This window comes from Corylus avellana, chromosome ca1, assembly GCF_901000735.1.
Source record: "Corylus avellana chromosome ca1, CavTom2PMs-1.0".
NCBI classification, from domain to species: domain Eukaryota; kingdom Viridiplantae; phylum Streptophyta; class Magnoliopsida; order Fagales; family Betulaceae; genus Corylus; species Corylus avellana.
Window position 1 is genome coordinate 27118766 of NC_081541.1, and position 23537 is coordinate 27142302.

A 23537-nucleotide genomic window follows, 5' to 3' on the forward strand; every position below is an offset into this window, starting at 1 on the left:
AACGGTGAATTTGAAAAAAAGATGAATGGGCAATGGAGTGGAGGAATAGCATGTCTCTTCCAATTAAAGTGGGAGACATATATACCACACTAGAGGCTGGTTGGTACTTGGCTGATCCTGTTGACATTCATAAATAATTCTAGAATGTATACACGGAGACATACCACTCAAAAAGAGAATAAAGAATAAAGAAAACCTTCGATTTACCAATTACATTATCCAGAAACACTTCTAAATAAAATTAAAACAAACGAGAGAAAGGGGGGAGAGGGGGAGTTTGAGCAACACTGCGCTATCAATGGTATTTTCACAAGGTATTTGTAATAATAGATGTAAATAATGATCAAACCTCTCTAGATAGGAAAACAAGATTTGCTGAACTATGTACAATAAAAGCAGCTTTCAGCATAATTGAGGCTTTAAAAGAATAACAACGTGTAACTGAATATGCCTATTTGATCACTATAATTACAAGGGCTTCTTGGGGTGGATAAAAAGCTATAAGAACCATTGGATATTTACAGTTTCTACAAAATTACCGTCTTGTCTTATCCTGACGGGAAAGAATCTAATTGGTAGTTTCCTTAACTGTACACCAGCATCCAATAAACCCTGCATAACAGCTCTGAGAATCAGGTAGAAAATGGTGTACTATGCCAGTGGTTATATGCAAGCAGTTCAGCTGACAAACAAGAAAAAATGAAAGGAATTCTGAAAGAATCTAACTTACATGATACACGGGCACCTTCACAGCTACAAAGAGAGCTCTTTACCACCCTTTTATGGATGGGAAAGCATTAGTTTTTTACTAGATCAGTCAAGATATATACCCTCTGCAATAATTTAAAGAAGAAATACTGTGGTTATTATAAGCAAGAAATAAATTACAGAAGCCAAGTGAACATATATGTTGTAATCCTATAATAGAAATAATAGCAGCACCATTCATCTTGTTTCCGTGACTGAGTGGGACCAGAATATTTCTCCATGGACTCTTTCTTACGCTCAGGATCCAGGCTGCACGCATGAATCACATCAGTTAATTTTAGGTTGTAGACATTTAAAAGCAAGTATACTGAGAAACAAATGTCAGAACAAATTAAATAACTTCAAAATAGTAACCAACCTATTTCTGAAGCCAAGAAGAGTATAATGTACAGCACTTGCACAAGCAGAAGCTGGAGCTATAGCAGCACCAGGAACTGCACGAATAGCAGATGCCAAAACAGATCCGGCACCAGCTCCACGCTGGTAATTTTTCAAGGGAGTCCGAACCAAGGCAGAAGCAGATTTTCCTAAGCCATCACTAAGGCTTTCATAAGCCTGTGTAACTCAAGAACATTAGAACCATCTCTAAAGAAAGCACAGTACACATCTTTTTCCAAACTGATAACTACTTATCATCATCCATCAGTAACATGATTTCAACATCCAAAAATGCTTTTAATAAATGAAGAATAACTCTCAGATAATAAGAATGAATTCCCTTAAAATGTATTAATGAAGCCCTAGTGTGTAAGAGGTCAAGATCTGCCTACATGACTCTGATCCATCAAAAGCAACTTTTTGTGGGAAGGGGAGAGGATTGCATGAGAATGAAGTACCTTGATATTATATTGAAAGTTATAGCTCTCAAAATCAAGATAATTCTCAAGCTTGATCCAGAAAGGATGGTTATCACTTACAAATTTCAGACAGGACGACCTATACATTCAACTTAAGGCTAGTAAAATAATTAACTTGAGGTAAATTGACTGTGGAAGACACGGAAAGGAAAACAAGTATATACAACGCTTGGAATAAGCAACAAATAAAGTCACATTTCCCCCCCAAAAAAAAAAAAAAAAAAGGAAAAGGGAAATTAAACAACGTAATTGAATTTTAAAGTGCAATATCTTCATCTGAAACTCCAATTATGTCACGATAATACACCTTGTACAGTAAATCTAACACCTCTAGCCAGCTCTTGACAAAGACAAATCTTTGATATATTGCATTGACGACTAAGATCTCTGGGTACAGGACATTTATTCTGTTGCACTTAATTGCTTTAAAAAGATTTACAATAAGTCCATTGAAATAATATTAGGAAAAAACTGCCCTTGAAATCCCACAAGTAACTTGATGTGCTCCTAATGCTAATTGCAGCAACTAGGAGTCTCTTCCTTGAAACCTATTCCTCCGAATTAATGTTGAAATGTGCAGATCGATGATCAAGGTTTGTAAGGACAAGTTTATAAGAGACATGAGTTTCCACATGTTTACATGCACAAGCATACACACATTTACTATATCTTTTAAATGTACAAACATAATACAATTTTAGTATTACAAGCTACTCAAGGAGTGATTAACAAGACAGACATGGAAATTTTACCCGTTGCAGTCCCTGCTGGGCATCTTTTGGCTGATCAGACCTTACATTTGTCTTTATTTTACTTTGTCCAGCCCAGGATACAGAAGGAGGAATGCTGGTAAGAATATACTCAGCTTGGAGTAAAATGTCATGAGCCCCTGCTGCCAAATGTACCCCAAGTCCAACAGCTTCAAGTGAAATGCTTCTAAGAAATGCAACTGTACCTGAGCAAAAAAAAAAAAAATGTATATACTTGTGTCATTATCAAGAGTTATTTATTATTACCCTTCAAATATCAAGAGTATCAACAATTCGTGCTATTAAGGTTTGGTGGAATTTGAGTTGAGTTACACTGCAATCATAAAAAATAAACAATTGATCAATAATTCATACGAGCATACAAAAGGGAAGTATAACATCAAAGATGGTGATTAGAATTGATTTCATCCAAATAATTGCAAAATGGACACATGTTTTTTCAGTGATCAAAACAGAACTTGATATCTAGCCACCAAAAGAAAAAGAAAATCAGGATAGCCACAGCGTAATGCTCAATCTGGTGCTGTGTAGAAAATAATATCTAAGGTTCTAGCGAACAGACTGAAACAGGCGTTGGAGAAGATCATATCAAATTCTTAGAATGCATTTATTAAGGGGAGACAATTTCTGGATTCGGTTTTGATTGCAAATGAGGGTATTGATAGTTGACTCAGATTAGGGGTAATGGGGTTATTATGCAAATTGTATCTCATGTGAATTGGGAGTTCTTGTTGTACTTGGTTAGAAAAAAGTGGCTTTGGGGAGAAATGGAGAGCATGGATAGCCTTTGTATTTCTATGGTTCAATTTTCAATTTTAATAAAGGGAGCCCAATCTGGATTCTTCAGTAGTACTTGGGGTTTAAGACAAAGGAATTTGTTATCACCTTTGTTTTTGTAGTGGTTATGGAGGCTCTGAGTAGGATGATGTCGGCCATAGTGGATAGGGGTCTTGTAGATAGCTTTACAGTGGGCTCGAGAAATGCTGCAGGAATGGTCATGTTGCACTTGTTGTTCGCAGATGACACCTTGATCTTTTTTGAGAGGCTAATAGTGAACGTCTTCAGAATTTGAGATGTCTTTTTTATGTTTTAAAGCAGTCTCGGGGTTGAAGAATAATTTTCTGAAGTCAAAAATCATTCCTATTGGAGAGGTAGATGAGGTAGACAGTTTGAAAAAAAAAAAAGAAAAAAAAAAGGGGAGTAGGGTGGCTCTGTTACCAATGAAATATTAGGGACTTCCATTGCGGGCACCATACAAGTCAATTTCTCAATGGAATGGTATTTAGAAAAAAATGGAAAGGTGGTTGGCAGGTCGGAAGAAGCTTTCTTTATCGAAGGGAGGTTGACATTGATCAAAAGTACTTTGTCCAATTTACCCACATATTATTTGTCTTTGTTTCCCATTCCTTTTGAGTGTGGCAAATAGAATTGAGAGATTTTTTATGGGGCGGTATCAAAGAGGAGTTTAATTCCACCTAGTTAAATGGTCGACGATTTGTTCTCCTATGCAATATGGTGGTTTGGGGGTTCGAAACTTGACTAAGTTTAATCAAGCCTTGTTGGGTAAATAGTTATGGCGGTATGCTACGGAAAGGGAGGCATGATGGCGTTTTGTTGTGGAAGCAAAATATGATAGTTTGAGCGGTGGTTGGTGTTCTAAGGAGGTAGTGAGGCCATTTGGTGTTGGAGTGTGGAAACATATTAGGAGGAGGTGGGGAGCTTTCTCGAGATTGATCATATATGAAGTGGGAGATAGGTCTAAAATTCAGTTTTGGCATGATATTTGGTGTAGGGATCACCCATTGAAGGAAGCTTTAATGGAATTATTTAGTATTGCTCGTTGTAAGGAGGCGTGGGTTATGGACAGGATGCAGGTTTCCAATGGTGTTATTCAGTGGAATTTATCTTTTGTAAGAGTTGTACAAGATTGGGAGGCAGCTTTGGTGCTTGCATTTTTTGGTGTTATATTCCCTCATATGGAGACAAGGTGGCGAGGATTGCATTCGGTAGATTCCTTCAAAGATGAAGAAGTTTGAGGTGAGGTCTTTTTTTTCAACCTATCTACTTTCGAGGGTTCTTTTCCTTGGAGGAGTATTTGGAAAGTTAAAGTCCCTTTGAGAGTGAGTTTTTTTTTGTGTGGACAATGCTTGGTAAGATTTTGAACTTAGATAATATGAGAAAGAGAAGAGTAATAGTGGTAGAATGATATTGCATGTGTAATCGGGGTATCTATTGATCATCTTTTTATCCACTGCAAAGTGGCAGGAGAATTATGGAGTGTGATCTTTACCCTCTTTGGAGTCCAATGGATTATGTCTACAAGGGTGAGATAGTAGTTAGATTGTTGGAGAGGGTAGTTGTTCAATTCTATATATGTGGAGGATAGCCCCATTGTGCTTAATGTGGAGCATATGGGGAGAGCGGAATGCAAGATGTCTTGAAGATCGTGAGGATGAAGGAAGAGCTCAAGAACATCTAAGTTAAATCAATTTTTTGTTGGATAGGGGCTTATAATATTTCTCATTTTTCTAACTTCTCTGATTTTGTGGATTTTTGTTCTTTTAGCATTTACAAGAAGATTTCTTTGTATACGTATGTGTACTAGGGTTGCATCTACGCTTATCAATGAAATGAGTTATTTATGAAAAAAAAAATCTACAACGTAAACAAGCAACCCTCAACCATACTCCTATAAACAATTAAGAACAAACCTAGAATCGTCTTGTTGTCTAATCTTATCTCTCAAATCAAACATCATATCAGATAACTAAAGCAACCATTAACACTTGAATGTAACATAGAGACGTGCATCATGGAAATCCTATATCATAAAAATAATGTGCATGCAGACCAGAGTGTTATTAAGATGAGAAATGGTGTCTACTGATATCATTAACATCACGTAGTGAATCAAAGTATCACTTAGGCATCACAATGGCTACTGCTTTGCATATAGTTAAACAGTACCAGAGCATACCATGGCCAGTGCTTCACCTATGAGCTTCCAAGCTCCTGGAAGCAATGCCTAGGTGAGCAATGGAAGCAAGACAACTATAATAACAGAAGTTACCGTAGCTTCAGTAATGGTGATTCACTGCAGATGAAAAGAAAATTTTTCATAGCTTTTGGCTTAGTATGATACTGAAAAATGTTTGGACAGCAGACAGAAAAGTCGGATAAACAATAACTAAAGCATGTTCTCCAGAGTCTAAAGGAAAAAAAAAACATATACATTCTTAGAAAACCAGGTGGCCATCTCCCTCCCTCCCAAAAGAGACTGTCCAGAGCTTTTAGCTTAGTAGGAAACGGAGAACGTTCATAACTTTTCCCTCATAGATTCAGCAGCAAAAGAATCTCTTTACCAACAAGTCTTAGAAAAAGGCTTTGTTGACTCAAGTAGGACAAAGTTTGAACCAAATCCCTCCCACAATTGGAATCTCTGATTTATGCTTATTTTCAACTCTTTGAAGCATTTCACCACTTACTACAGCCTTCAAAGCATCTGAACATAGCCATACACACAATCTTTACCGATAGAAGCATTCAGTGGAATTGGTGATGTGCTGTAGTCCCTCTCCCTCTCTCTCCCCACCCCCAACCACCCAACCCCCCCCACAAAAATAAAAAAAGAAGAAAAACTCAAAAGAAGAATAATCTGTCATGATTCAGCTGAAACAATTATACAGATAAAGCTGAATAGCAGCAAAGGACTCTCATTGCCAACAAGTCTTAGAAAAAGGCTTTGTTGACTTCACTACAAAGTTTGACTCAGATCAGTAGCACTTCAAATAACAGGTCAGGCCCCTTCCCGAGACTAACCCTTTATCTGAAACTGTTCCGACAACTCCTCCGATTGACTTGCCATCTGAGACAGTTCATGAGTCTGGTCTTCGACGATCTGCTAGGGTATCACGTCCTCCTGATAGGTATGGTTTTCCCCACACTTCCTTTACTGCTACTTTATCTTCTATTTCCATCCCTACATGTTTTTCCGAGGCTGTTAAATATGAATGTTGGCGGAAAGCGATGGATGAGGAACTTCGGGCTCTCCAGGACAATCATACATGGGACATGGTTCCTTGCCCCTCTCATGTTAACGCCATTGGTTGTAAATGGGTTTACTCGATTAAGCTTCGCTCTGATGGGACTCTGGATCGGTATAAGGCTCGATTAGTTGCTCTTGGGAACAGGCAAGAATATGGGGTGGACTATGAGGAGACATTTGCTCTGGTCGCGAAGATGACTACAGTGCGTACAATTATTTCTATTGCTGCCTCCCAAGGCTGGCCACTTCACCAGATGGATGTCAAAAATGCTTTTCTTCATGGTGATCTCAAAGAAGATATTTACATGACTCCTCCTCCGGGGTTGTTTTCTTCTCCATCTGCCGCTGTGTGTAAGTTGAAGCGGTCTCTCTATGGCTTAAAACAGGCTCCCCGGGCATGGTTTGAAAAATTCAGGTCTACTCTGCTTCGCTTGTCCTTTGTCCAAAGCCAATATGATTCTTCTTTGTTCCTTTGCAAGACTCCGACTGGTCTCGTTCTTTTACTTGTGTATGTGGATGATATTGTCATTACGGGCACTGACTCCAGTTTGATTGCACATCTCAAGCGGAATCTTTAAGACTCTTTTCATATGAAAGACCTTGGTCCTCTTACGTATTTTCTGGGGTTGGAGGTGCACACTGATTCTTCCGGTATATTCTTGAATCAACACAAATATACCCAGGACTTGATTAGCCTAGCTGGTCTTCAGGATTCTTCTTCGGTGGATACTCCTATGGAGGTTAATGTGAAATATCGACGTGAGGAGGGTGATCTTCTCTCTGATCCTACTGTGTTCCGACAGTTGGTAGGCAGCTTGAATTATTTGACTATTACTCGGCCTGATATTTCCTTCGCTGTCCAGCAGGTTAGCCAGTTTATGCAAACTCCCCGCCATCTTCATTTAGCTGCTGTTCGGCGTATCATTCGATATCTTCGAGGCTCTTCTGGCCGTGGTTTGTTCTTTCCAACTGGCTCTCCTCTTCGCCTTGTTGCTTATAGTGATGCGGATTGGGCAGGATGTCCTGACACTTGGCGGTCTATCACGGGTTGGTGCATGTTTCTTGGTGCTTCTTTGATTTCTTGGAAGAGTAAGAAGCAAGCTCGTGTTTCTAAATCATCTACTGAATCCGAATACCGGGCAATGTCTGCTGCTTGTTTTGAGATTGTCTGGCTTCGTGGGCTTTTGGCTGAGCTTGGTTTTTCTCAAACTGATTCTACTCCTCTTCATGCTGATAATACTAGTGCCATTCAAATAGTTGCTAATCCTGTTTACCATGAACGTACGAAGCATATTGAGGTAGACTGCCATTCTATTAGGGAAGCCTTGGACACTCGTGTTATCTCTCTTCCTCATGTTTCCACTGATCTCCAGATAGCTGACGTCTTCACGAAGGCTATGACACGACAACGTCATCAGTTTCTTGTGGGCAAATTGATGCTTCTTGATCGACCAGCATCAATTTGAGGGGGGATGTCAATTAGATACGGTCCATATATATTTAGCCATAATTAGTCTTTCTAGTTATGGCATGTTCTTGTATTATAGCTATAGTATATTGTAATTAATAGGTAGATTTTAGTTACCTTATTTGTTTCCCTAGATTGTTGTAATCACTGAGATACAGTCTGTAATTACCTAGATAATTTCTATATAATACTAGCAACCCTCACATTGAGAGGTATTCAGTACAATTGACACCTCTTCCATCAGGAGAAAAAATATTTTATTTCTACTGCCAATGTTAACCAACTAATAATCAAATCCCAAAATATCCAAAAATCAGTAGGTGTTTGGGATTCCATGATGAAGGAACCAAGATTTTATGGTTAGGGCATTCATAAATTTTTGTTTACCTCTTTGCATTCCCTTGAGTACTCTCCGATCCTTCCTGTAGTTCTCAACTGGCATAGAAACCAGCTTCGCAGCACCGGAACCAACAGCAACCAATGATCGGATAGTAGGAAGGCCTCGCAATATTTTATGGACCTACATTGTAGAAATATAATAATTTACTTTTGACACACAATAGTTAAGAAATGGCCAACAGAATTGTTATATTCCCAATCATTACAATGAATGCTTAACCTGGTTTTGTGAAATATCTTCCAACCAATCCCCTATAATTGTTTCACAAACACTGCCCCAGCCATAGATGCCAACAGCATGGACATGCTTCAGCTGTAGCTCAACCCCCTGCTTCAATTTAGTTAAGTGTGATCAGACATTCCATTCACACATCTCTTATTCACAAGCTTCAGCTACTTTTTTTTTTTGGCTTGCTAAATTTACTCACACACCCAAGAGGAATCAAACCCTGATGACTACTTTCAAAATTATAACCAAGACTGCAAAATTTACCTTCCAGGGGACAAGATTTACAAGTTCTACATACTTCCCGCTTCTTAGAGCTGCGAGATCAACATTGCGGGGACTGTAGTCAACCCGAACAAGAATGGGCCATATATCAAATTTCTGAAACAAAATTTAGTACATTCAGTACATGGACTTTGGCTATCACCAAAAACAAATACACTCGATGAAGAAACGAAATATGAGTTATCCAGCATAATAAGGAGTCCTAGTTTTACTCGAATTGCAAAGTTGACTATCATAACTATTGAAAAGCAACATAATCTGACAATTTAGACAAACAAGAACTGAGCAAAGACAGCCAATAGAAGAGGGGGGCACTGCCATTTCTCCTGTATAAATAGGAACTACATGACTAAATTAATTTTTATTCTGTACAGCTTTTGTTACACTTTACATTAATCTAACTAATCACAAAAATATCTTCCACATAAAGAGTATGGACACAACTCATAATAGACAAAAACCAAAGGCACACTGGCGGCCAAAAAAAAAGAGACAATACAGAAATATCTAGCATAGATAAATAAGTTATAATCAAAACAACTTGCCTGAAAGTAAGGAAGCAATGCCTCATTTGCAATTCTCTGGTCCTGCAACAATTTTGAAGCATCCGAATCTTGATAACAAGCAGGAGACTGGTCAACTGATGAGCTCTTTGCCCCAAAAAAGTTGATGAGAAAATCAAGTTGGGACTGATGAAGATGCAATAGAATGGGAAGGAAAGCAATGCGTAACCTGAAAGGAAAAACGACAAGAACCAGCAATCATAACTACAAGCATTGTGATAACCACTGTAAACCACTCCATCTCCATCTACATTTATAATTAAACATTAAAGAGGGGGGGGGGTGGGGAAGTCTGAGCATTATTAATGACAGAACTTCAATACCAGTTAGCAAACCTAACATGAGGTAGAAAAGAGTATTAAGGTATACATATGAGGGGAGAAGCAAAGACATTGTTGCTATCATTATACCATACATATGAGCGTGGATTGGTTTTGAAAGCTTTTATGCAAAACCTAATATATATATGCAAGAGGCGGTTCTTGCATACACTCACATGTAAGCCTAGTACAAAACTTCAACTAAAAAATGAAACTTTTAAGATAGAATAGAACATATAATAGCATTCTACGAGAAAGTAAAGAAGAATTCAAATAAAACAGAGGACATACCGATACTCCTCGAGAGGGATTAGAGGATCTGGTCTGACAGCTTCTAAGTCCAGTTTCAATGCTTTTGAGGAGGATTCCCTAGGGTGATCTTTTGAGTGATAATATCCTAGCACCTTCCAATTCAAAAAGTAAAGAAACCTTCAGACCGTGTTCAAAAAAGACAAGCGGTATAGATACTCGTATAAAAAAACACAATAATTTCAACATTACCAGTTTCCATGGTGCATTCCGGCTCATATCGTAAAGATGAAAATCTTGAACTGAAAGAGAAAGCTTAGATACACATACTCCACCAGCTGGGAAAACGTCGTATTGTAATTCCATCCCTAATAATGAAAGCTCCAGACATACAGTTTTATCCCTCCCACGATAATTATTAGAACCCTCACCGTTCTCTTTAGAATCATGCCAGTCAGAACCAGCATACATTCTCCATTTGATATTAATGTCCTTTAAAAGTACACGCCCTGTAACCTTTCCAATATCATCATGTCTTGTATTGTCAATAAAAGGACGCTTGCCTGCCATAAGTCGTTTCACACTACTTTGTTCACTTGCTTCTGAAATGTGGTTTTCTACAATTCTTAAAAAGGCATCCCCATACCATCCATTATTTCCTTTTCCAAGATCCCCATTCCCCACATTCGTGGATTTGCATTTAGGTATCTCATGCAAAGATTGTCTGCTTATAGACAATTCAGACAAAGAGCGCAACTCAGATAAACAATAGCCTTCTATAAACTCAGGAAAGTAATCTTCTTCTAAAAATGAGGTTTGACTACTATCCAATCCCACTACAGGTACCGACCCATTGAAGGACAAATCATGAGATAAAATTTCAGGGTTTTCAATATTTAAGCTATGTGCATCTCCTAGAAGGCTTTCATCAAGTGAAACACAAATGCGAGGCTCACAAGAATCGAATTGGTTCGTATGATTGTTATCGAAGTGAAATGCATCCTCACATATCTCATCCATCAATCCAACCAATCCAGGTTCACTATTTGTATCTTCACTTGCAGCATGCACTTGAGAAGTTGATGGCATGGAATCACCACTGAAGATTTTGGCTTCATCATTGATATCGTTCCTCTCTTGTGCCCTCTGAACATTGTTCCACCTAGCCTGCAAGTGCGCAACCGATTCCTCCACATCAGGAGCAAACAATTGCTGGAGTTGAGCAGCCAAACGAATCAGTCCGGATGTGGTGTCATGACAAGTCTCCAAATAAATGTGAGATTTAGAACATTCCACCTCCCAGAGGAGACCGTTCTTACAGTTAGTTCTCAAGATAACTTCAATGAGTGCCTCCCGAGCAACTCTAACATAGCCAACCTCATGAAGATGTTCCACACTGTAAGTGCCACCAATATTCTCAGGCCCTGACACTGTACAAAGCAGAAGCCCAAGATCTTGCACTCTAATTTTGCATTCATTGTCAATTGATTTTGCCACAGTTGAATTTGATAGATTTAAAGAAGATGCAGCTAGAAGACAAGCAACATATTGCTCACCCACAAATTTTTGTTCTTTGGCACTAGAAGAATGAGAATTCGAATCAAGAACTTCACTCCCAGCCCCCAAATTCTTTAAGTAGGGCTCATAACTCAATCCAATATCAACCAAGTTAAGAAAAAAAGAAGATCCACTTGATGCATTAAAATCCCCCTTCTGCATACTATTGTCACCTGCTTGCTCAATCTCGGTAGAGGGTAAACTGAAAAAGGAGGATATTGCATCTAACCAATCCAAGCGACCACCTACAGCAACGAGTGTGCCACATCTGACATTTACAGTTGTAAAAGCATGAACACTCTCTGGCTCCCACAGGTATACAATATCAGAACCAGCCAATCTAGTTGACAATGCATTGGAACCTCCTCCATCACCACGCTTCATGGTAGAATTGCTACATGAGATTAGAAGAAACTCTTGATCAGGAACCCCATGGATAGAACCCCACAATTTGCCTTCTCCATGGGCTAGCCAAAAAAAATTGGCACCCCTAATACCTCCAATATTTGAGACTGACAGCAATTCAAACTTCCGAATTTTCAGTTTCAGGCCACACCATGATCCAGGAAGTTCACTCTGCATTGAACCTCCAATATTCTCCTTTGCATCTGGGCTAATTAATATTTCTACAGAATCGCAGTCCACAAGAACTGATGTTTGAGACACAGAAGATCCGACCCTAGAATTGGCAGTATCAGAATCCATGCATGCCAATCCATTTATCACCTGGTTTAAAAGACCATGTAAGTCTTTGTACTGAGAACTGCCAAGACTAATTGTAACAGGAGATAAATGAACATGCAAGAAGAATACAGAGCTCAGAATCATCTCTTGTCGAGTTTGAGAATTTAAATCTTCCAGATCTTTCACAGTAGACGCAGAAGCAAACTCAAAACCCTTTCCCACAAATTTATATCTACTCCTTGATTCCTCTGATGTAGCTAAGAACTTTGCCCTCCTTGCTATCCAAGGACCAGTCACATGACCCTCCTGCCAAAGCATACTGATGACAGAAAGACAACCTGTTTTATTTGTGATAGACAGAATGTTCTGAGAAGAAAATTTCTGATTCTGCATGTTACAGGAATTAATTCCAACCTCGTCTTTACTTGCAGAAGAGACCAAGTAAATTTCAAGATCACCAACATTCAAATGCAAAGAACTTGTGGCCGTTGAAGAATGTTTTTTCTGTAGACTTGCATCTGATATTGGATTGGTCTCTTTATTTGCTCCCTTGTCCACAGTCAGTGGTGATGAAAGATCAAGAACAATAAACTGATCCCAGGAAGAGTAACCCCTATTATCCTTTCCATTTTCAAAAGAGAAACATAGTATCACTCTAGCATTGGGGATTAATATATTACCACACAACCTTTCTCTTGAAGACAAGGTTGTCACGCCAGAAGCAGAACCTTTTCTAACATCCCCATGAGATGATACTTGCTTCCATTTGAAGACCTCAGGTGGAAATTCATTCTTTTTGCTGTTCATCTCAACATATTTTACCACTTCCAATGATAGATTCAATAATGTATTTATCAGAGGGAAGTTCACCCACAAAAGAAAAGGTGACAATTTCAATGAAAATGTTGTTGGCCCCATAAAACTGCCATCTGACGAACTTGAACTCACAGAAAATTGGCAATGAGTGACGCCTGAACTTTTAAGCAATGTAACTTTGACAACACCATCCTTACTTCCAAAAGGAAAATCTGCAGCAACTAAACCATTTATCTCATTTGAATAAGGATCTTCAGCAGGAGAGGTGAACGGAGGCAGAGAACCTTGAACTTCAGCTTGCAGTTGATGAATCAAATGAATTTGACTGTTATCATCATCGGTACACCTCTTCAACCCAAAGTTCATGGCATTTTTGTCGCTGCTGAAGTAATCAGAAACTTCAATACAATCCACCATTCCTTCAAACTTCATTTCTTGAGGACATACCTGCACACCTTATCAAACTTTTCGAGTGAGTGTAGAGGGATATCATGCCAAACAACTAGTGTAGAGCACAAAAGTAAAACACAAAATGAAATTAAAAATTCTCAAAGCCCATTTATTACCTGCAAAAGAAGAACAATGCCACTGCATTCTGCACCCAGATAATGAACATTAACCTGATCAACCTCAGGATCGCATAAATGCTTTTGGTCTTCATCATGGAAGGAAAGCACGACAGAAATTTCAGCAAAAGTTGCTTTCACACTGGTTTCAACATGCTGTTGTTCTGTAATCAATCATCAAAGAGGAAAAAAAACCAATCAAATTTACACTTACAAATGTCTAGAAGCAATTTTAACTTAATTGGAATAAAAAACTATCATATAACAAATCTTTGAATGATAATCTATAAGAAACCATCATTCCCAAAAGATTGAACTAATAAGTGCACCAACAATGGCAATGGCACTCTAGAAAATTCCCCCACCCCCTCCCCTTTCATCTGCAGGCCAGAAACTGCACTTATACCACAAAATGAAATGGAAACAAAAACAAACGCTGAGATGGAAACTGAAAATGGTGGTTCCCAAAGACCAATTTCCCAAATACTGTTTAGACAAAGACCTATTTCTATAGTTCCTTTCTTTCAAGTTTCTCCTTTTGAGGCTAAAAAATAATATCAATGGACCCTGCTCTGTATATATGGTTTTGCACAAGTCGAATTCATCCTGGCCTCACCAAGGTTTCAAGTTTAGACAAAGACCTATTTCCCAAACACTGTTCAGACAAAGACCTATTTCTCTAGGCTTTGTTTGGTAATGGGGATGGGGTTGGCCCAAACACTCTTTATCACCATTTCCCAAAAAAATCAACATCAAAACATTCTAACTTTTTCACTTATAATATCAAATCATTCACTTTTTATTATTATTCAAATAAAAAAATCACTACAAAACAAAACTTTTTCACTTTTCCATACCACTTTTTCATTTTTTTTATACCAAACATTCTTACTTTTTTTCACATCAATCTACATCAACTACTGTGTTTAGGCCATCCCATTTGCCAAACACCCCCCTAGTTCCTTTCTTTCAAGTTTCTCCTTTTGAGGCTAAAAAATAATATCAACGGACCCTGCTCTGTATATATGGTTTTGCACAAGTCGAATTCATCCTGGCCTCACCAAGGTGTCAACCAGGCACCAAATACCATTTACAAGCAAAGTAAACACAGTGCTAGGGGTCAAAATGTAGCATAAGTTATATGCAAGTCAAAAATGCAATCTGTGTACTAATATGAAAGCAAATCTTGTAGATATTATATGAGAACCAACACTAACAAAATATTATGTGACAACTTTCATGCAAAAGATTAATACACAGTGCATAAACTAATTTGGCACAGTGGTGGGGAGAAGTGCACATACCAGATGGAATATGCAAAGAACCAGAAGCAAGGCTGGATGCAGCAGTAATTGCACTGAAAACAGAACATGTCAAGTTCCACATCCCACTGCTTGCTAATGCTGATTGGGAACTTCTCATTCCATCAAAACATTCAAAAAATTCATCGACACTGCACATAGGCAACAAAATAAAATACTAGAGGCATTAGCATTCTTTGAAACAATGATACTTGATGACCAATAAAGGAAAGAACTAGGAAATATAGGCGCGAAACAAATTAGAGTCTCTGTAACATTCAGTTGTGATTTACATATGTCCAATACTTGGCATTACTAGAAAAGATAATATCTGAAAATGTAGGTATAAAGAAAGAATGACCCTTATTGCAAACTTATTATGCTTTTAACAAGTTCCAAAGCTACAATTAATAGGTTGAAAATAATGAATAAAATCCATGAAATAGAAACTCTAAATGTTTTGGAAGAGAGAATCTATAAGGTTTAAATGCAATCCCAAACTCATCACTTTTGCTTTCCTTTCTTTCCTTTTTTTTTTTTGGTTGGAGACAGGGGAGCAGTTTAGTAAGACCCAATATCATTTGCAAAAAATAAAACAGAAATCAAAATCAAAAGTCTCTGATGGGAGTGCCAACAGTAGTTTCCCTCTAACGTAGCAGTAATAAAAGCATTGATATCACAAGAAGATTACTAACCTTGCCCCAAAATCAAGCTCTCCTTCAATAACATCGTTCTGATTTTTATGGACAGAATATGGCACCCAATCTGAGATTAAACATGACCCGGGTAGCAGAGTTTCAGTGACTGATTCTTGCAGGGCCGAAGTTGAGTTGTCCATAGAAAAACCGCCACAACTTGGTATCACCTTGTTGGTAACGTTTGCAGTAGAAACTGGCGTTGATGAATGGCAGTAGGATGCTGGATTAGTATTAGAAGAATCCATTGACTTGTAACACATATGACTCTCACCATCCTTGTCCAGATTCTTCAAAGTTTCCCATGAAAGCAAGAGCCACTTTATTGTACTGGGCTGAAGTCTAAATTCTACAGGATCAATATGAACATCTGCATCTACTTTGCGAATGTCTAAGGACCCATTCTTCCAAGGTATACTTAATTTTAAACTCCCAGAAAATCCACCTCTTTTCCCTGTCACAACTGGAGTGGTAATATTTGTGGGACACTGCCCTGAAAGATATTCACTAACACTTGTTTCAGATACACATGGAAAGCTTGTTTTTTTGTCATCATCATCAATTTGAAGAAGCTCAAGTGTCACTTCTTGAAACTTTACAAAGTTTGTCAATTGACTTATTCCAAGAAAGCTCTCAACTCTTGCCCTGGCATTTGACTTGGCATCTTCAGAAACAGAAGTCCCACACTCTGTTTCTAAAATTCGAAGCACTAGGGTCATGTGACTCCCCGTATTCTTTTCATCCTTCTCCAAATATGGATCAAATGCAACAATTAACTTTTTTATCTTAACATGGAAACTTGTAAGCAACCCTTTGACCATCTTTGCTATTGTCTTAACACCTTCATGAACATCCCCAGAATTAGATTTTGCAGCATCATCCACCAAGTCATGTTCAAGCTTTCTTAAGTCAGAATGAAGACCATCATTACCATCCTGAACTGAACTACAAGTTTCATCTCCGGCTGGTGAATTATTCCTCAAACAGGGAGCAAGCACAAGTTCAAGTTCATCTACCTCAACCAGACAACCTTCAGCCTTCCAAGGCATTTTAACTAGTAAAGAGCCAAGGGATCCTTCTTTTATAAACACCGATGCTGCTGCACCAAGCTGGGGGGAAAAAGAACATGTCCATAAGAAAACAATATAATGACAAGAAAAACCATTTAAGAGTCAAAATAAGAAAGCAATGAACAAAAATGGTCTTAGCAACCCCTCTAGACGTTGAATTACTAGAAACCTCAACTTCTCTAGTCACAGTTCTACATAGTGATTTCCCCTTATCTACAAAAGACAATACAGACCTCAAAGTCGGTTAATGATTATTGGGAATCTTATCGTTAGATATATTTATGCAAGTGTGCATGTAAGATTAGTGATATTCATTAATATTTTCTGCTTAGTGGATAGGGTGAAACAGTGGTGAGATTCTTATCACTTCCAAGGCGAGCTTTGTTGTGGCCAGCAAGCTCAAGGCTTTGAAAGTTGATTTAAGGAGATGGAATGAAGAGGTGTTTGGCGATGTAGGGAGAAAGAACAAGATCCTTTTGGAAGAGGTATGTGCTGTTGATACCATTGAAGAAGAGAGGACATTAAGTGACGAGGAGAGAAGGAAGAAGGAAGAAGTAGTAAGCGAGTTAGGGAGATTCACTCTCATGGAGGAGGTGAGTTGGAGGCAAAAATCTAGGGCTTTGTGGTTAAGGGAGGGTGCTAAGTACACAGAATTTTTTTCATAAAGTGGTCAACTCCAATAGGAGGAAGAACTCCATTGTTCAATTTTATAAAAAGTTGTATACCGAGCAATTTAGTTGGCGGTCTTGTTGGATTGCCATTCCTATGATTCTATGGGTGAGGCTAAGGCTAATTAGTTGGAGAGAAAATTTGAGGAAAGGGAGGTGTTGGAGGTAGTGAAAGCTATGAATGATGATAGGGCGTGGGGCCTGATGGCTACTCAATGGTGTTCTTCTAAGCTTGTTGGGATGTGTTAAAAGAAGACATTATGAAGGTTTTTTGTGAATTTGATACTAAAGTAAGTTTGAAAGAAGCCTTAATGCTACTTTTATTGCCTTCATTCCGAAGATTCCAGGAGTTGCTGATCCCAAAGATTTTCGTCTGAGTAGTCTTGTGAGAGGTATTTACAAAATTATTGCTAAGATTTTAGCAAACAGGCTAAGGATGGTGTTGGATAAGACTATTTCTAAGTCGCGCAATGGTTTTCATGCTAGCGCGCACATTCATCGCTTGTTCGTTAACGCAATGACTTTCATGCTCTGCTCCAAGCCCCTAAAGAAGTTAAGGGTGACAGCCCTAAAAAAATGGAAAGAGTTCGTTTCTTCCCCAAATTGGATTAATGGATCGTCCAATTTAAAATCTGGGGAGCCAAGTGTTCTTTCTAAGCTAGACTTAGAAAAAGCCTATGATTATGTTAATTGGGATTTTATGATGTACATGTTGAGAAGGTGTGGTTTTAGGGGGGAAGTGGTGTTCTCGGATTGCTCATTGTGATTCCACAATGCGGGTCTCGATTTTGGTTAATGACACTCCCACCGGTTTTTTTAGTAGCTCCCGTGGCTTGAAACAAGGAGATCCTCTGTCTCCTCTGCTATTTGTCATTGTGATAGAGACCTTGGGTAAGATGATTTCCTCTATAGTGAATGGGGGATTGTTATCGGGCTTTTCTGTAGGAACAAGGTTTAATATCTCTCACCTTTTGGTTACGGATGATACTTTGATTTTTAGTGGGGCTGACCCAGATCATCTTCATCATCTATGGTGCTTTTTAAGCTGTCTTTGGCTTGAAAGTCAATTTGGCTAAGTCATAATTGGCCCATATGGGTAATGTTGCTGATGTGGATGGGTTGGCTAGGATTATGGGTTGTGGGGTTTTCCCTTTGCCTTTGAAGTATCTTGGTTTTCCATTGGGGGCCTCCCAAAAGGCCAAGTCTATTTGGAACGATGTTATTGAGAAGGTTGAGCATCAGTTGGTTAGATGGAAAATGATACATTTGTCTAAGGGTTGTACGGCCACCCTTATTTTTTTTTTTTTTTTTTGTACGGCCACCCTTATTAAGAGTACACTTTCCAATTTACCTACGTACTTCATGTCCCTCTTTTCTCTCCATGCGGGTGTTGCTAACCGTATTGAGAAGCTTCAACATGACTTCTTATGGGGTGGGTTTGGCAAAGAGTTCAAATATCACCTAGTAAGCTAGTCCAAAATTTGTTCAGTCTCGGAGGGAGGGTTGGGGGTCCGAAAATTGATGTTGTTTAATCATGCTCTCTTAGGGAAATGACTTTGGCACTATGTGCATAAGAGAGAGGCTTGGTGGAGAGTTGTGGTGGACTATAAATTTGGTAGATCATAGGGTGGGTGGTGTTTTAATGAGCCTCTTGGGACATATGGATTGTGATTATGGAAGAATATTATGAGGGATTGGGGAAAGTTCTATAGACATACTAAATTTGAGGTGGGAGATGGCTCCAAGCTTAGCTTCTGGCATTATTCGTGGTGTTGGGATATGGCCTTTAAGGAAGCCTTTCCATATTTATATGGCTTGTGCAAATGATGCTTCTGTTGCGACTCACTTGGAGATTTCGGGTGGCTCCAATCAATGGAATATAAGCTTTGTTAGAGTGGCTCATGATTGGAAGGTGGATGTCTTTGCCTCATTCTTCAGGGTGTTGTATTCAGCTAGAGTAAGATAGGAGTGAAGACAACTTTGGTGGGTTCCCTCCAAAAGAGGTTTGTTCTCTATTAGATCATTCTACAGTGCCTTGGTTTGCAATGATGGCTCTCATTTCCCTTGAAAGAGCGTTTGGCAGACTAAGGTTCCTTTGATTGTGGCCTTTTTGCTTGGTCGACGGCCCTAGATAAGATCCTTACCATGGACAATCTAAGAAAACAGCATACCATCGTGGTTGATAGGTGTTTTATGTGTAAAAGGAATTGGGAGTTCATGGATCATCTTCTTTTCTGTTGTGAGACTGCGGGGGCCTTATGAGATGTTTTCTTTAGTCAATTTAGGCTGTCTTGAGTTATCCCTAGACGAGTAGTTGACTTATATGTGTGTTGGTGGACTGCTGGTAGCGCTCAAAATGTTGTTGTGTAGAAGATGGTACCCTCGTGTCTGATATCGTGTTTATGGAGCAAAATAAATGATAGAAGTTTTAAGAACCGAGAAGACTTTGGAGGAGATTAATAATTTATTTTTTTATACTTTGTATCTTTGAATAACTGCTTTTGTTTCTCTTTCAGTAGTTAGTTATCATGTTTTTCTTGTTCTTTTTTCTCATTTTAGCTAGGTGTTTTCTCTTGTATGCTTCTTGTGTACATGGAAACACCTTACACTTTTAATGATATCTCAACCACTTATAAAGTAAAATAAAAATCTACTTTCTTTAGACTAGGTATTTCAATAAAACCATATAATGTCACATTCAATACTTCTCCATATGAAATGGACAGAGGTTTTTTTTTCTTTCAGATCCTTCCATTTCTAATCGACCCAGAATTTTACAAGATCAAATGCTAGTCCCCCCACCCTAAGGCAAGCATGCACTACTTGTTTCTGCATACTCTTTTAGGTAACCCTGTGAAGACAAGCATCGGGTGTTCTTCAGTGATCATCAGGACCGCCTTCACGTTCTCTACGTTCTTGGTTCATGAAAAAACTACCAAAAATAAAATTCAAAAAATTCTAACAGTACGGATCCAATGAAGTTGAACAAAAATTTTACATTACGTAAATGAAATATAAAACTTCACGCATCCTCAGGAAAATCTTTCAACTTACAGCATGAACCCGAGCCTTTGCTATAACAAATACATAACCGCACACTAAATCCTCCAAACTAGTATACAATGTTACAAATTCTTTAAACCCACTATCCTAAAACCCATAATAACCCATCAATTCAACATTGTGAAACAAAATTGAAGTGCTAATATTAAGCCCCGTCTCAAAGAACAGAAAAGCCTCCTTAGCCTAAATAACACAAATTTCTCAATCTTTCTATTAACCCAAAACAAAAACAAAAACAAAAGCAAAATCTTTCATTCCAATGCTAATTATTATTAAATTTTTCTTTAAAGAGAGAGAGAACCACGCGCACCTTCTCATTGAGATAATCGACATTAAGCGCGAGATCGCTGAGCTGAATCGTGCCCTCAGTGAGCTGCACGTCAAGCTGTTCGAGGTCGATATCCCCCAATATGAAATGCCCCAATTTCTTCTTCAACACGAACTTGCACAGCTTCTTGACGGCCCACTTTGGGAACAGCGCCTCCGCCGACTTGGCAAAATTCCACGAGAACATCTTTGTTGGATTTCCGAATTCGGGGATTCTATGGCTCGCGTGAAAATCAGGGTTTTAGGGATTGGCGAATTGGGACAGTCGTCGTCGTCGTCTTCGTTGCTCTCGATTGAAAGGAAACCTCCATCCAGCAAAACAGAAAGAAAAAGCGGGGGGATGTTTTTGTTTGCGTAGGAGATGGAATTGGATTGAAGTTGGTCTGCTTGGGTTTCCGTGTGAGTTTGTACCGGGGAATTTTATCACATTTTATATTCAGTAAAAAGAAGGGGAATGAGAAATGATTAAGAAAATAAAGTAATCTAACGGAATATTTTTAACGGTAACGATCTACAGTCACTCACGGCTGGCCAACTGTTGCGCACTGATTGGAAATATTTTGTTATGGCGATTTTAGGTGTTACCACTATTTTATACTTGGGTTAAACATGTTTTTAGTACATGTAGTTTACTAGTTTAACAAATTTTTATTTTTTTCACCAAAAACGAAAATAGTACTTCCATTTAAAATGTATCCATAAAATTAACGAAAATCTACGTCACCCCAATAAAAAATTGACATGTGGCGATGTGTCAAGTTAAAAATTTTAAAAAATATATAACTAATTTAAAAAATAAATAAATAAATTCAAAAGCTATCCCCTTTAAACAAAATAGGGTGGCATGGCCTTGAGAATAGTTCGGTCACCTCAAAAAGTAAATCTTAAATTTTTTTTTTTCTTTGGCCTACTAGGGGTGGTCATACCACTCCCATGGGCCTTGGGATAGCACTTTTGAAGGCGGTTAAAAAAAGGTTAACCACCTAGAGCGGTGTTGTTAGCGGACATGAAACGAAGTTGTTTTGAGTTTTTCATTTTAAAAAGTGTTTAACTACTAACCGGTGGTTATTAAATAATTGATAATTACTGATTAACAAGTAGCGAAGGTGATTCGCCGATTTTACTAATTGCCTTGTTATCATTACCTTTGGGATGGTTCAGCCACCCCTAGACATGCTGAAGGGTGTGGCTAAAACCACCTCTAGCCTAACAGGGGTGGCTCAAGGTCTACGAAGGTGGTTTCGAGCACCCTATTTTGCTATTTGGCCTTGGGGATAGTTTGACCACACCTTGAAGTGACAATCATTTTTTAAATAGCCCCATAAAGTGATGAGTGTGCTAAAATGATATATCAAACTACCAATGTGTGCCAAAAATGTCATTTTTATGTCATCTTCCTAAAATATCCTTATTTTCTTAAAAACAAAAATTTAAAATAATTTTAAAATCTTACATTAAAATAAATAAAATAAAAATCGACCACCCCTTGTGTGTGTTTTTTTAATTAAAAAAATAGAAAATAGTTTAGTTTCTTTATTAATTATTTGTTTTAATTTTTAAGAAAATAGGTGTATTTTAGAAAGAATGATAGAAAAATGATATTTTTGACACACCTTAGTAATTTGATGTATTTGCACATTTGTCACTTTATGCGATTATTTAAAAAACGATGGTTAGTTCATAAAGTTTTTTTTTTATATATTTATTGCTTAAAAGTAATAAGTTAAGAGAAGTGTGTTAGAAGTTTGCAAATAAGGGGGTGTTTGGCAAATGGAATGGCCTAAACACTGTAATTGATGTAGATTGATGTGAAAAAAAATAAGAATGTTTGGTATAAAAAAAATGAAAAAGTGGTATGGAAAAGTGAAAAAGTTTTGTTTTGTAGTGATTTTTTTATTTGAATAATAATAAAAAGTGAATGATTTGATACTAAAAGTGAAAAAGTTAAAATGTTTTGATGTTAATTTTTTTGAGAAATGGTGATGAACAGTATTTGGGCCAACCCCATTCCTATTACTAAACAAAGCCTTAAGAGAAGTATTCGAGTTAAAAGTGAGAATGGAAAAAAAAGAAACCGTGCGTTTTAATTGTTAATGTTGTGAACTTGTTCGACAAGTCTTGGTAAACTCAAGTCAAGTCAAGATGGATAAGCGTAAATTTGAGGGAGTCACCTTCATGAGTCATCATTTTACAACTTATTGGGTAAGGTTTTTTTTTTTTTTTTTAAAAAAAATTATTATTTATTATTTTTTTATAGATAACTTATTGGTCAAGTGTACTTGTCTATACCCATGCGGCCGCGGCCATCCCCTCCCACCTTCAGTTCTAAACGCACCGTTTCTTTTCTCTTCCCTTCCTCATTTCCTTTCTCCCTTTCTTTCTTCTCCCCCGCTTCTTCTTTTCTTCTTCTTTTTGTTCTCACAGAAACAGAGAAAGAGAGCACAGAGCAGAGAGCCAGAGAGAGAGAGAGAGAAAGTTAGGGCGAGAGAGGGGGGTATAGGGAGCGAGAGGGAGAGGGAGAGAGAACCGAAACCAACTGCCTCTCCCTGTTTTCTTCTTTCTTCCCTTCCCCGTTCCTTCTTTCCCTTTCTTCTTCTCTTCTTCGAGTTGGGGGAGAGAGAGACAGAGTGAACGGAATAGTGCTAGAAAAATGGCGAACCAGGCTGAGAGAGATCAGCGCCATGGGTAGCAGAACAACGTGTAACCCAGTGGTCTCTGAGCTTAGAAACCATTCCAGTAGGTAAAATCATCTTCCCTTTAACTTTTGGAATTCTCGGTTGCGTTTGGAATGGGTTTGTGTTTTTGGGTGTTCTTGAGGATTTTTGGGTTGTTCGGTTAAC

At 38.2% G+C, this 23537-nt stretch overlaps 1 protein-coding gene across 1 annotated transcript; it reads right to left on the bottom strand.

Annotated features, from left to right (window-relative positions):
- Window positions 1-179: 179 nt before the first annotated feature.
- LOC132171891 (autophagy-related protein 2) lies at window positions 180-21107 on the bottom strand. The gene is made up of 15 exons (XM_059583306.1): window positions 20681-21107; window positions 15570-16678; window positions 14878-15026; window positions 13574-13737; window positions 10203-13454; window positions 9993-10105; window positions 9364-9550; window positions 8801-8914; window positions 8528-8635; window positions 8296-8428; window positions 2378-2580; window positions 1127-1323; window positions 943-1017; window positions 731-833; window positions 180-612 (listed from the first exon to the last, which is right to left on the bottom strand). Coding segments are annotated over exons 1-14 (6009 nt in total). The 5' UTR covers window positions 20885-21107; the 3' UTR covers window positions 180-612; window positions 731-832.
- Between the last annotated feature and the right edge of the window lie 2430 nt (window positions 21108-23537).